This window comes from Prionailurus bengalensis, chromosome E4 (genome assembly GCF_016509475.1).
Source record: "Prionailurus bengalensis isolate Pbe53 chromosome E4, Fcat_Pben_1.1_paternal_pri, whole genome shotgun sequence".
Taxonomy (NCBI): domain Eukaryota; kingdom Metazoa; phylum Chordata; class Mammalia; order Carnivora; family Felidae; genus Prionailurus; species Prionailurus bengalensis.
Window position 1 is genome coordinate 39,398,883 of NC_057360.1, and position 14,079 is coordinate 39,412,961.

Consider the following 14,079-nt stretch of genomic DNA (forward strand, 5'->3'; position numbering starts at 1 on the left):
CTGGTCAGTGGTGGAATCACAGCACTGGGGTGGGGCATCCCTATCCACGCCCAGGGAACACTGCTGAATTCCTGCTTCGAATGACTGGAAATGCACACTAACTTTCCCACTCCAACTTTCTGTGAAGTCACTGAAAAGTTAATGGCAAGTCCCAGTTTAGAAGCTTCTGTGGGCAGAATCATTGCAAAGAGAAAATGTTACTTCCTTTCCAAACAAATTCTGGGTCCATTTTTATATTGAGGGACTTCCCTGCTGCTGGTCTTTTAAGTTTCTGATGGGTTGGTTTTTTTGCCTTGAACCTTTGAGCTGTGGAAACCTGCGAGGGAGGGCAGATAGATGGGAGCCTTACTTTCCTTGAAAGCCACACTCATCCCCTCACCCTCCACTTCCACCCTAACTCCTCCCCCAGGCCTCCTAAGGACCAACAATGAAGTCTGGGGGATATCAGGCCGGGGGACCATTACACAGCTGTGGGCCACAAGGCTTTCACACTGAGTCACCCCTCAGCAGCGTGGGCTGGAACCCAAACACTCATGTCTAACTCAGACGCTGTCCTTTCCCGGCCACCCCAGATTTAGTATCTGAAAGTTTCGGAAAGAAACATCTGAAACATTCTGTGTGGCCTCCGGCATCCAGGGTGGGGTCCCTTCCCTGGTGTGTGCCCGCCATCCCTCAGGTGGTTAGGCTGCAGGGCAGGGGCAAGGACTGTCCTTGCCTTTTTTAATCTACTACCCCCGCCTGACGGACGCGCACGCGCGCGCGCGCGCGCGCACACACACACACACACACACACACACACACACACACACACTTCTGTGGGGCTCAAGGGGATGTGGTCTATGGGAAACCTCATCTTGGCAACCAGTCAGGAACAGTGAGTAAAACAGAGGACTCCCCATTCCCAATTCAATAACTCAGCAAGAGAGGGCGTGGACGCCAAGGAAACATGGCTTTCAAGGTCGCCCTCCCACTCAGCACGCGGAGTCGTCAGCGTTAACCTCCCTGTCGGCCACAGCTGCGCTGGCGTAATGCCATCTGTCTGCGCTTTGGTCCTGTTAGCAGTTTGTCTGCAGCATTCTGTCACTGTGAAATTCACCATCGGTGATGCCAGGCCCAGGGAGCTCTGGTTGTCTAAGGCTTGAAGACCCCCCCCCCCCCCCCCCGCCATGGGGATTATCTCCTGGATTCCCAGCGCAATCCCAAAATTATTTGCTGATCACCCACTGTGTGCAAAGAAAACATCATGTCCTGGAGGGAAGGAGAAGCGGCGTGAGGAGGCGAGTCTGGCATCAAGACAGGTGAACACAAGGGCGGTCTTCCGTGACGCGGCGCAGGCTGGAACACAGTGTGCTGGGGGTGCAGGTGCAGAGCCCATAGGGAGGGGAGGGCCTCTACCGGATCCCCCACTCGGGAACAGGGCCTTCATTCCGCTGGGGCTAGTATGACCTTCACGACACCCAGTCAGGTACACAGAATCCCACCCATTTGAAGATGTAGAAACTGGAGCCCAAGATCGCCCCGCTGTCACGTTATGAAGTGATGCAGAAGCCAGACTCATGCCGCTAATAATCTGACCTGTTCTGTTTGCTCACTGACCACAAGCAGACACAATGACACATAAGATACGTATTTAATAAGTTTGACATCACAACACAGCAGGGTTTAAAACTATTTTTAATTCAACAGTGTTGGGAAAATTGGACAGAAATCTAAAAAAAAATAATTACACTTTAGGTAGATTAAAAAAGATGCTAGAGGATTATTTTTAACAAGAATACAGGGGCGCCTGGGTGGCGCAGTCGGTTAAGCGTCCGACTTCAGCCAGGTCACGATGTCGCGGTCCGTGAGTTCGAGCCCCGCATCAGGCTCTGGGCTGATGGCTCGGAGCCTGGAGCCTGTTTCCGATTCTGTGTCTCCCTCTCTCTCTGCTCCTCCCCCGTTCATGCTCTGTCTCTCTCTGTCCCAAAAATAAATAAAAACATTGCAAAAAAAATTTTTTTTAAAAAAAGAATACAATTGAATGTTTTCAGATCAAAGAAAAAGTAACATTCTAAATTCTGAAGTTGCTAAGAGCAACACATTTGACCTTATGAAAATGTAAAACCAAAAAAAAAAGAAAAACAGCTAAGAAAAAAGTCTGGAAAAATATTGGAATTAAATGGGATAATGCTTGGGGCGCCTGGGTGGCTCAGTCGGTTAAGTGTCCGACATCAGCTCAGGTCATGATCTCACAGTCTGTGAGTTTGAGCCCCATGTCGGGCTCTGTGCTGTCAGCTCAGAGCCTGGAGCCTGCTTCAGATTCTGTGTCACCCTCTCTCTCTGCCCCTCCCTCACTTGTGCTCTCTCTCTCTCTCAAAAATAAATAAACATTATTGAGAACACAAGCTGGTGCAGCCACTCTGGCAAACAGTATGGAGGTTTCTCAAAAAACTAAAAATAGAACTACCCTACGACCCAGCAATTGCACTACTAGGTATTTATCCAAGGGATACAGGTATGTTGTTCCAAAGGGACACATGCACCCCCATGTTTATAGCAGCACTATCAACAATAGCCAAAGTGTGGAAAGAGCCCAAATGCCCATTGATGGATGAATGGGCAAAGAAGATGTGGTATATATATACAATGGAGTATTACTCAGCAATCAAAAAGAATGAAATCTTGCCATTTACAACTACATGGATGGAATTATGCTAAGTGAAATTAGAGAAAGACAAATATCATATGACTCCACTCATAGGAGGACTTTAAGAGACAAAACAGATGAACGTAAGGGAAGGGAAACAAAAATAATATAAAAAACAGGGAGGGGGCCAAAACAGAAGAGACTCATAAATATGGAGAACAAACTGAGGGTTACTGGAGAGGTTGTGGGCAGGGGGATGGGCTAAATGGGTAAGGGGTATTAAGGAAACTACTCCTGAAACGTCATACCATATGCTAACTAATTTGGATGTAAATTTTAAAAAATTAAAATTAAAAACAACAGGGGGCGCCTGGGTGGCTCAGTCGATTAAGCATCTGACAGCTCCGGTCATGATCTCACAGTTTGTGAATTCGAGCCCCGCATCGGGCTCTGTGCTGACAGCTCAGAGCCTGGAGCCTGCTTCGGATTCTGTGTCTCCCTCTCTCTGCCCACCCCCCACTTGTGCTCTGTCTCTCTCTGTCTCTCAAAAATGAATAAATGTAAAAAAAATTTTTTAAATAAAAAATAATAAAAATAAATAAATAAATAAAATGAATAAACATTAAAAAATAAATGGGATAATGCTTAATCCTAAATAGTTCATATACATAAAAAATATATGATTATAGTAGATAAATGTATGAAGGACATGATTAGACAGTTCATATAAGAGGAATTAAGTACAGAAAGACTTTGAATCTTATTTATATTCAAGGGAATGTAAATTAAAATGAGGAACCACTTTTACCTCATTACTTATTAAAGTGGAAAAAGTATATTTTGCTGATGAATATTTCTGACACGACTATGTTGAACCTGTTACCCTTGTACAATGCCATACAATTACTGTCACTATAAGCATCTATATCAAGCCATTTTCAGACTTTTACCTTATATCATGAGAATGATGTGAAAGAAAAAGTACATAAGTGCAACTATTTGTTACAAATTTCTAGAATAGGAAAAAAAAACACTAGAAAAATCCAAAATATTCAAAATCAAAGTATTAGAAGCAGCCTAGAAAAATGTGGATTTATATGGCATTAATCAAAAAAGCAGCCTATAAAAGTATGTACATTCTAATTACAAATGACTCTGAAGTAGCTGTGTAAAGAAATATGTGGAGAACCTCTGAAATGGAATGTGAAAAAAAAATCTAAGAATATGGGATTACAAATAAATTCTCTCCTTCTCTGGCCGGAAAGAAATTCACCAAAGTGCAGTACCAGGCCTGAGTGGACTTGGCTTGTTTTATATTCTGCAATCTAGTTACATGGCTTTTATCATGAAAAAGGCAAATATAACGTTCAAAAATTTCCCTAAAGGTTAAAATTCTGTGTATGGAAAAATTAAAATTGGCGGGGGAGAAGATGTAACCGCTTACACATATAGCTCATAAAAGGACAGAAATTAAAGGAACCTACTCTTTTTTTTTTTTTAATTTTTTTTTCAACGTTTATTTATTTTTGGGACAGAGAGAGACAGAGCATGAACGGGCGAGGGGCAGAGAGAGAGGGAGACACAGAAACGGAAACAGGCTCCAGGCTCTGAGCCATCAGCCCAGAGCCTGACGCGGGGCTCGAACTCCCGGACCGCGAGATCGTGACCTGGCTGAAGTCGGACGCTTAACCGACTACGCTACCCAGGCGCCCCAAAGGAACCTACTCTTGAAAGTAACCTAGTTCAAAGCAATGGGTATTTTGTTACGTAGCTTGTTCGCAGGCTCCTACCAATCATGGTGATGGACAGAGAGAAGCTCTATGCGCAAGGCGAGGCTGGCCCACGTAACAAAGTCGGTCCAGAGAGAGGAAGGCCCATAAGGTACGGAGGCCAGAGAAGGCTCCTGAGGGCAAGATGGAGAACAAGGGAAGACCACTTCTGCTTTGCTTTGTTGACACCTGTCAGAGACTGGCCAAGATTCTCAGCTAAGCAGGAAGAATATTCTATTCATTGGCTTGTTTCTAATCCTGTGGGAAGTCCCCCTGAGGAGGAGAAGAGAGAGAGTATCGTGGAGTTAGTTAGCCTTGGTCACTGCAAGTTGGATAGAAATCTATCCAGTCTTTGATGCCTCCTCCCCTCCAGACAGGTCCACAAAGGCCCACAGGACTTGGCCATGGCACAGAGAATCCACCACGTGCCCTAGGCCACAGACTTCCCTCGGGTATGAGACCACAGCCCCAGGAAGCCAGAATCTGTGTTTTTGCTAAACAACCTACTTCTCCTTCCCCCTCAATCCCCTGCCTAGGCCTCACTCTCAGTCACCTGCCCCATTCTTCTTTCTCACCTGGTGATTTCCTGGCCCATTCATCTCTAGCTTTCACGGTCACTCATGCCTTCTCAGCCCCAGACTGACTGTGCCTGAGGGGAGGTGAAGTCCAGCAGCACCGGGCCCGTCCCCGATTGTCCCCAGGCTCTGGCAAGCAAGCGCTGTCCTTGCCAGCCTTGTAGGGAAGGAGGCTGAGGCCCCCTAGGCCACCCAGCCTCAGTGCCACTCACCAGCAACCATGTGACCAGACATTAGAAAAACTGCTCTGAGTCTCCAGCAGCCCACAGGTTCTCACCCTGTCTGGGTGGTCTTCAGAGGAAACTCAAGCCTGAGGTTTGGGATGCCCATGGAGGGACGGGCCAGAAACCAACGACTCCCTGGCCTCTTCTCCTGCGTGCCTGTCCCCCTCTTGTAATTGGTCGGGCAGAAACAGTCTTGACAAGAACAGCCTAGACATAGACATGCCCAACTCTCCGTAATTTTTCCCACTCCCTGGGTATTCCCATGGGCCACAGGGACCTCAAGCTAGGGTGACCGTAGGTCCCGGTTTGCCCAGAACAGTCCTGGTTTGTGGCCTGAGTTAATTACCATAGATCCTTTTTCACTCTCAGAAGTGCTCCGGTTTGATCATACATGATTTCATCACCCGACCTCAAATCAACAAGAAACAGAATCCATACACACACAAGCCTCTCTGTATTCCCGGGCCCGATGAACAGCATTCATACAGTTCCCAAACACAGCCACCCAGACCCATCTTTTGACTCCTCTCTGCTGAGATCCACAATGTTACAATGATCTCTTGAACAGATCCTCGTTTTTCTGTCCCCACTGCCAGTAATCTATTTCATATGCTCCCTATCCCCACACAAATAATCACAATAGTCCACTCTGGGGCCTGGGCCTCCACCCTGTCCAATCCATAGTTCTGCCAGTGATCCTTTCAAAACAGACGGATGTCATGCCCTACTCTCAAAGGTCCAGTGGCTCTCCACTACCTACAGAATGAAATCAAGATCACCCTGTGATCTGCTCCCTGCTTCCTCTCCTGCCACCCTCCTCCCACCTTGGGCTCTGGTCACACTGGGCCCATGTACTGCTGCTCTGTTCACCCTTCAGCTCCTTCCTGGACTGAAACTCAAGGGCCGTCTCCTGGAAGACCTTTTCTGATACCCCCTCCCATCAGAAGTAACTGTTCTTTCCCCTAAGCTCCAAGAGAACTTTGCTTTTCACATTTACCAGTTTGACTTCTGGCAGGTTGGCCCCTGCACATACTGTATATGTATCTATCTCCCCTGCCTAAACAACGAACTTCCAAGGTCAAGGTGGCATCTCTCTCTCAATGCCTGAAAACAGTGCCTGCCACATGAAGGAGCTCACTGTTAAGTGAACTGAATCAAATAAAATTGATAATCCACCCAATGGGTCAGTCACTCGCTCCTGGTGACAGTGTGGTGGGGTCTGGGAGAGCACACATATTGAAACATGGGTTCCAGCACAGCATCTCATGGGAGGGATGTCTGCTAGGAAGAATTCGGACCCAGAACAAAAGCAAAGATAAACAAGCAGGACCACACCAAAATAAAGAGCTTTTGCGCAGCAAAGGAAGCCATCAACAAAATGAAAAGGCAACCTACCGAATGGGAGCAGGTATTTGCAACTGATGTATCTGATATGGAGTTAATACCCAATATACACAAAGAACTTACAGCTCAACACCAGAAAACACAAATAATCCAATTAAAAAAATTTTTTAACATTTATTTATGAGAAACAGAGCATGAGCTGGGGGGTGGGGGGAGAGATACGGCATCTGAAGCAGGCTCCAGGCTCTGAGCTGTTTGTTAGCACAGAACCTGGGGCGGGGCTCGAACTCATGAACCATGAGACCATGACCTGAAGTCAGACACTCAACCGACTGAGCCACCCAGGCGCTCCAAATAATCCAATCTAAAAAATGGGCAGAGGACCTGAGCAAACATTTTTCTAAAGAAGACATACAGATGGCTAACAGACACATAAAAAGATACTCAACATCACTAATCGTCAAGGAATTGCAAATCAAAAACACCACGAGAGATCACCTCACACCAAAGCGGCTAATACCAAAAAGGCAAGAAATAACAAGTGTTGGCAAGGATGTGGAGGAAAGAGAACCTCCATGCACTGCCGGTGGGAATGCGAACAGGTGCAACCACTTCGGAAAACAGTATGAAGGTTCCTCAATAAAAACAGAAATATCACACATTTGGGAATCTAACCAGAAAAAATGAAAACACTAATTTAAAAAGATACTTACACTCCTATGCTCATTACAGCATTATTTACAAAAGTCCAGATATGGAAGCAACTTGTGTCTATTGGTAGACAAATCAACAAAGGAAATGTGGTATGTATGTGTATATATACATACACACACACACACATATATATATGTATGTATATATACACATGCACTGTCTATTCTATGTATACTCTAATTCTATGTAATGAAATATTAATCAGCCATAAAAAAAGACCAAGATCCTGCCAAGTAAAATATTCAGAGAAAAGCAAATGCCATTTGATTTCACTTATATGTGGAATCCAAAACAAAACAAACCCCACAAATGAACAACAGAAATAGACTCAAATACAGAGAACTCGTGGTTGCCAGAGCAGAGGAAGGTTGGAGGGTGGGCAAATTAGGTAGGGGATTAAGAAGTACAAACTTCCAGTTATAAAACAAATAAGTCACAGGCATGCAAAGTACCGCATAGGGAATATAGTCAGTAATATTGTAATCATGTTGCATGGTGATGTGATAACTACACTCGTGGTAAGCACTATGCAATTGTCAAATCACTATGTTGTGCACCCAAAATTAATCTAATATTGTATGTCAACTATACTTTAAACACAAAACACAAATAACCCAATTAAAAATAATTTTTAAAATTATAAAAACTTTTTGAAAAGATAAAAAAGGATCCCGACCTAACTGGAGTTGCCCCAAATCCCTGATGTAGAAAGGGCACACCATAATAGAAGGCTTCTGCACAACCAAGGAAATCATCAACAAAACAAAATGGGGAGAAGAAAGGGCACCTTCTGGAGTAAGGGTGAGCTTTCTCTCACCCATCCTCTCCTGGGGCCACCATTCCTTTCAAAGTCAGGCATCATTCCTACCCTTTCATGAATCTTCCCCTGACTCCCTCAGTAGGTAAGGGATTTCATTCTCCTCTAAACTCCTGACTCCTAATTAAAGACAACTAATGTGCTGCGAAATTGGGTACCATCTTGAGTCATCTTTTGTACTGAGCTTACTTACTTCTGTGTTTGCCTTAATAGGGACGTTTGGCCAGATGAGGGCAGATAGAGAAGAGCTGGGATTAAAATCCCAGGCTCTGATCCTTTCTAGCTGGGTAGCTCTCCCTCTCTAGCTGAAAACCTTCCCACGTGGCTCCATGAAGACTTGATTTGGTCAGAAAAGCCACTGTTTGAGTTAAGACATTGAACCTACAACAGCTGAAGAGCTCTGATGGCCGATGCCTGCTTAGGAGGCAGGCCTCGAAGCCACAGGCTCCGCAGTATACCCCGACCCCGTTGCACACCAGATAGCAGAACCCCTCTTTCCTAGAGGACGGGGGACCCGCAGCAGGCTGAGGCACCAGCCTTACAAAACCCTCAGCTGGGGTTCTAGGCCCTCGCCCCTAATAAAACTAGAGAAAGCAGCAGCGCGGAGCATGGGAAGGAGCGAAGTGGGGGATGAGAAGGGAGGAAGGCTCTCGGGCACCCGCCACCTGTTGCAACCTGACATCAGACTCCCCCTGGGGGGCAGAGGGGGTCTCCCAGCCCCGAGGCCTTGTCCTCGGAGGATCCAGCTGTGAAGCCCCCTCCGCCAGGTCCCCGTCTTTCCCCTGGGGCCAACCCCAAATCCTCGGCCTCTACCCCCAGGAGCCTGCCCCTCCCACTCCACCCCCTCCTCCCCCACCTTCCTGCCCACGCATTTGCCTGGGTCGAGGGTGGCAGGAAGGGAGGTGCTGGGCACCGGCCGTGAAGAGCAACCCCCCACCTCTCCCTGGGAGAGCCCGCACCCAGGCTGCGTCCGGCACAGGCCCGACGGCCCCCGCCATGCACCCCACCGGGCCCAGGAGCCCCAGCCCCGAGACGGCGTCCTGGGACTACTCGGGGTCCGGCGCCCTGGAGGAGCTGGAGCCGTGCCTGGCCCCGGACCTGCCCTACGGCTACGCCTACATCCCCGCGCTCTACCTGGCGGCCTTCGTGGTAGGCCTGCTGGGCAACGCCTTCGTGGTGTGGCTGCTGGCCGCGCGGCCTGGCCCGCGGCGCCTCGTGGACACCTTCGTGCTGCACCTGGCCGCCGCCGACCTGGGCTTCGTGCTCACGCTGCCGCTGTGGGCGACGGCGGCGGCGAGCGGCGGCCGCTGGCCCTTCGGCGAGGGCCTCTGCAAGCTCAGCGGCTTCGCGCTGGCCGGCACGCGCTGCGCAGGCGCGCTGCTGCTGGCGGGCCTGAGCGTGGACCGCTACCTGGCGGTGGTGAAGCTGCTCGACGCGCGGCCCCTGCGCACCCCGCGCTGCGCGCTGGCCGTCTGCTGCGGCGTGTGGGCCGTGGCGCTCCTGGCCGGCCTGCCCTCCCTGGCCTACCGGGGGCTGCAGCCCCTCCCCGGCGGCGGGGGCAGCCAGTGCGGGGAGGAGCCCTCCGACGCCTTCCAGGGCCTGAGCCTGCTGGTGCTGCTGCTCACCTGCGTGCTGCCCCTGGGCGTCACCCTGGTCTGCTACTGCCGCATCTCCTGCCGCCTGCGCCGGCCGCCGCACCTGGGCCGGGCCCGGAGGAACTCGCTGCGCATCATCTTCGCCGTCGAGAGCGCGTTCGTGGGCTCCTGGCTGCCCTTCGGCGCCCTGCGGGCCGTCTTCCACCTGGCGCGCCTGGGGGCGGTGCCGCTGCCCTGCGGCCTGCTGCTGGCGCTGCGCTGGGGCCTCAGCATCGCCACCTGCCTGGCCTTCGTCAACAGCTGCGCCAACCCGCTCATCTACCTGCTGCTGGACCGTTCGTTCCGCGCCCGGGCCTGGCGCGGAGTCTGCTTGCGCGCCGACCGCCCGGCGCGCAGGGGCAGCTCCGTGTCCTCGCTCTGCAGGGACGACAGCTCAGTGTTCCGGAGTCCGGCCGGCAGCTGGGAGCGAGCCCGGCCGGCGAACGCTGGCTCGGCAGTGCCGTAGCCGCCCCGGCCCGGTGGAGGTGGCGGCCCCGGAGCCCGCGGGGGGACGAGACCCGCGGGAGTGCGTGGGGGGTGGGGGTGGTGCCGGCTTCCCCAGACATGCCTTCTCTGCTGGCTGCGGGCCGCCCCAGCCGGCGCTGCCTGGACTCCCAGGGTCTCCTTCATTAGCTTTCTCAGAACCTCAGCGCCTTTTGAACTCTCTCCCACCCCCGCCCCCAAACCAGTCTGCTGAGACCAGCTGTTCTCTCAGCCCAGTGCGCGTGGGGGCGGGGGGGCATAATTTTCTCCAGTCCAGTAAAGGTCCTATGAGACCGTGCAGACAGCGATCTGGACACCCACATACATGTTCTCCAAGTAGAAGAAGAAGTGGGTTTCCTCCTCTGCCCCATCGGGAATAACACTGGCCAGAATACCAAACCCAGACTCCCCCAAGAGTGACTGTTGTCTCCGGCTATGCTTTCTCTGAACCCCTACAAACAGCTACTACCTTCTGAGAAATACCTTCTCGAAGTCAGACTCTCTGGCCCTCTCATTCTCCAAAATTTCTATAGAATATGGGAATCGACAGCCCTTTCGTACTTAGTCATCTTTGTAGCTGTCTTTGCTGTATCATTAGTCACTATCAGTTCAGACTTTCATTTTCAAAGCTCGCCAAAGCCATGGGAACCAGCCCCAGCGTGAGCTGCCCAGTTTATCCCTCCGGACAATTTCCCTACATGTGCTTGGCCTGCCCTGGTTTTGTATCTTCTCCCCATTCCCACGAAGCTGAAGGACTCACCCTGGAAAGTATCTCGGCCCTTCCCTCTGGACAGAAGATTCTGAAATCGTTCACCAGAGTCTCTGTCACTTGGCCAGGGACACCAGAATCTCTTGCATCAGTTCACCTTTCTCAATAAACACTGTTGCTAGCCTGAATCTGACAACCGTGTCTTTTTTTACTTGAGCAATGGGAGTGAAATGAGAATCGGGAGGCAAATCCAATACTGCGCCAGACAAAATTCAAGCCAGTAGCTGAGGCTGCCCTCAGGATGATCAGAATTTGGTGTGAGGTCAAAGACCTGTGCCACCTGTGGGTGCAGTAATCCTACAGAAAGGCAGCAAATCATTTACTGTTACTATTTCAATTTTTTTTTTAATGTTTGCATTTATTTATTTTTGAGAGACAGCACAAGAGGGGGAGGGGCAGAGAGAGACGGAGACACAGAATCCAAAGCAGGATCCAGGCTCCGAGCTGTCAGCACAGAGCCCGACGTGGGGCTCGAACTCACAAACTGGGAGATCATGACCTGAGCCGAAGTCAGACGCTCAGCGGGCTGAGCCACCCAGGTGCCCATTTACTCTTATTATTTTAAAGGACGTTTCACATTTTGAAGGTTACGGGGAGAATAAAAACAGATTTAAGAGCATCTGCCAGCCAGGTGTCACTTGAAAAAGGGTATTTGTCAATGTGATATTTTAAGTATGTATTGGGCATTTTTTCCTATCCTTTTTGGGCCTATCTATCCATTTTCTGACTATAACTTACCCCTTGAGGTTTCTGGAGGGTTTGGAAATTCGGTGTGTATACTTTTGATTTAAGGGGATTTGGCCTAAAGAAATGTTAGTCGGGGCAGGGAAAGGAATGTAATTCTTGAAAACCACCTCCCAGCCAGATCCCCACCAGGCCAATCATAAAGTTGTAGGCTCTGGGGGCAGTGTCCACTCAGATCGGCACGGCAATGTGAGGTTGGGTCTGTATCCTGGGCATTCCTTCTCAAGCTGCTTAACCCCCTACCTAATACCTGCATTTGCATTCAGCATTTGGGGCTGTTGGATTAGAGCGCATTGAATGTCACACTCCACCTTGACCCCACCTGTCAGCTGCCCCTAGCAGGTGAGGCTGTTAAGAAACGTTAACCACATTCCTCCCACATACCCAGAGAGTCACAAGCCTTGCAGCCTGTGGGGTTGCTGGTGCCAGTGGGACAAATTTCAGACACACTAAGGTTTAAGAACTCAAGTATATCATGGCTCTTCTCATCCTCACCGTTCCTCTCTGGGCAAGAAATTATTCTGTGTCATATGGTGGGGCTGCAGGATGGGGAAGCCGGCTCTCATCTGGGTCTGCATGTGGCAAAACGTCCAACGACGAGGCTGTTCTGAGTGAGTCCCCACCTCCACTCCTGCCGATTTACTTCTCCTGATTTACCAGTTGAGCTCCCTGAAGGCAGGCAGGAAGAAGGCTTCTCCATGCCTGAGTGAGTTTTCATAGCCCCTCCTCCAGGAATTATTGAAACTCAATGTTTCTCTCCCACTGCAGAACTATGGCTGACGGGGAGAGAAAGTTCTCTCCCATCATTTGGGTAGGTCACCGAATTAGTCTGCCATGTGTCCCTTGGCAATTTTCTTTTATACTCAGTCAGGAATGAAAGGGGACCAGTAAGCTTCCAGTTGCTACTGAGGCAGATGAGGCACAGGTTCAGGAAAGAACGGGTTAAATAAGTACTCCCACACAGATTGCTGGGAGGTGTGTAAGTGGCAGATTCTTTTAGAAAGTAATTTGTCAGTTGGGGGGCCTGGATGGCTCAGTCAGTTAAGACTCTGATTCTTAATTTTGGCTCAGATCACGAACTCTGGGTTCTTGAGATCGAGCCCCCGGATGGGCTCCACGCTAAGCATGGAACCTGCTTGGGATTCTCTCTCTCTCCTCTCTCTCCACTCCTCCCACACTTAGGTGCACGGACACACTCTCTCAAAAAAAAAAAAAAAATTAAGGGCAGTCCTACTTAAAAAAAGAAGTAAGCAATTTGTCAATCAATATCCCCAGCTTTAAAAATATTCATATCCCATCCCCCCAAAATGTTCATTCCTTTTACCCTGTGCTTTCTTGTCTGCCACTCTCTTCTAAGCCAGTACTCCTGAATAAAACAAGTTTGGTGCACTGAGTTCTAAGACATTCTGAAAGACTTACGCCGGAAAGAAACAACCTGAATGTTCAACAGTGGTGTAATGCCCTCGTTAGTATATGGGACTGTTGTTATGCAAATTTTAAGATGTTGCTTTAATGTCAGATTGGAAAATGTTGACAGTAAATGAAAAGAAGGTAACAGGTACCTGGGTGGCTCAGTCAGTTGAACGTCCAGTCTCGTCATCATCATATGGTTCTCGGGGGTTTGAGCCCCGCATCAGACTCACTGCTGTCAGCGCAGAGCCCTCTTCAGATCCTCTGTCCCCATCTCTCTGCCCCTCCGCCTACCCCCCTCTCAAAAATAAATAAACATTAAAAAAAAAAAAAAGAAATTTAGGGGCACCTGGGTGGCTTAGTCACTTAAGCATCCAACTTGAGTTCAGGTCATGATCTCGTGGTCCATGAGTTTAAGCCCCGCGTCGGGCTCTGTGCTGACAGCTCAGAACCTGGAGCCTGCTTCAGATTCTGTGTCTCCCTCTCTCTCTGCCCCTCCCCTGCTCGCGCTCTGTCTCTCCTCGAAAATAAATAAAAAACATTAAAAAAAATTTTTAAAAAGGTGACAAAATTACTTGCGTTAAATACCCCCACACTTCAAGCTAAATAATTGTTAGCATTGGTTTTGTTGAAGCAAGACATTATGTGCCACAAAGTCCTTTGGATAAAAACTATCTTTTGCTCTTTTCTTTCTTTAGCACAAGTTTTTTTTTTTTAATTTTTTTTTTCAACGTTTATTTATTTTTGGGACAGAGAGAGACAGAGCATGAACGGGGGAGGGGCAGAGAGAGAGGGAGACACAGAATCGGAAACAGGCTCCAGGCTCCGAGCCATCAGCCCAGAGCCCGACGCGGGGCTCGAACTCACGGAGCACGAGATCGTGACCTGGCTGAAGTCGGACGCTTAACCGACTGCGCCACCCAGGCGCCCCTCTTTAGCACAAGTTTTAAGCATCATAGGTATGTTTCTT

General features: G+C 49.4%; 1 protein-coding gene across 1 annotated transcript; it reads left to right on the forward strand.

The window, feature by feature from the left end:
* The first annotated feature begins 8,952 nt into the window (after positions 1-8,952).
* On the forward strand, positions 8,953-10,466 carry GPR25 (G protein-coupled receptor 25). The gene has a single exon (XM_043568183.1). It carries the CDS (start codon positions 9,066-9,068, stop codon positions 10,167-10,169), a length of 1,104 nt encoding a protein of 367 aa, XP_043424118.1. The 5' UTR covers positions 8,953-9,065; the 3' UTR covers positions 10,170-10,466.
* Positions 10,467-14,079: the final 3,613 nt, after the last annotated feature.

Excerpts from the sequence above, each read along its gene's own strand:
- GPR25 (XM_043568183.1), top strand. The coding sequence starts at position 9,066 with ATGCACCCCACCGGGCCCAGGAGCCCCAGCCCCGAGACGGCGTCCTGG.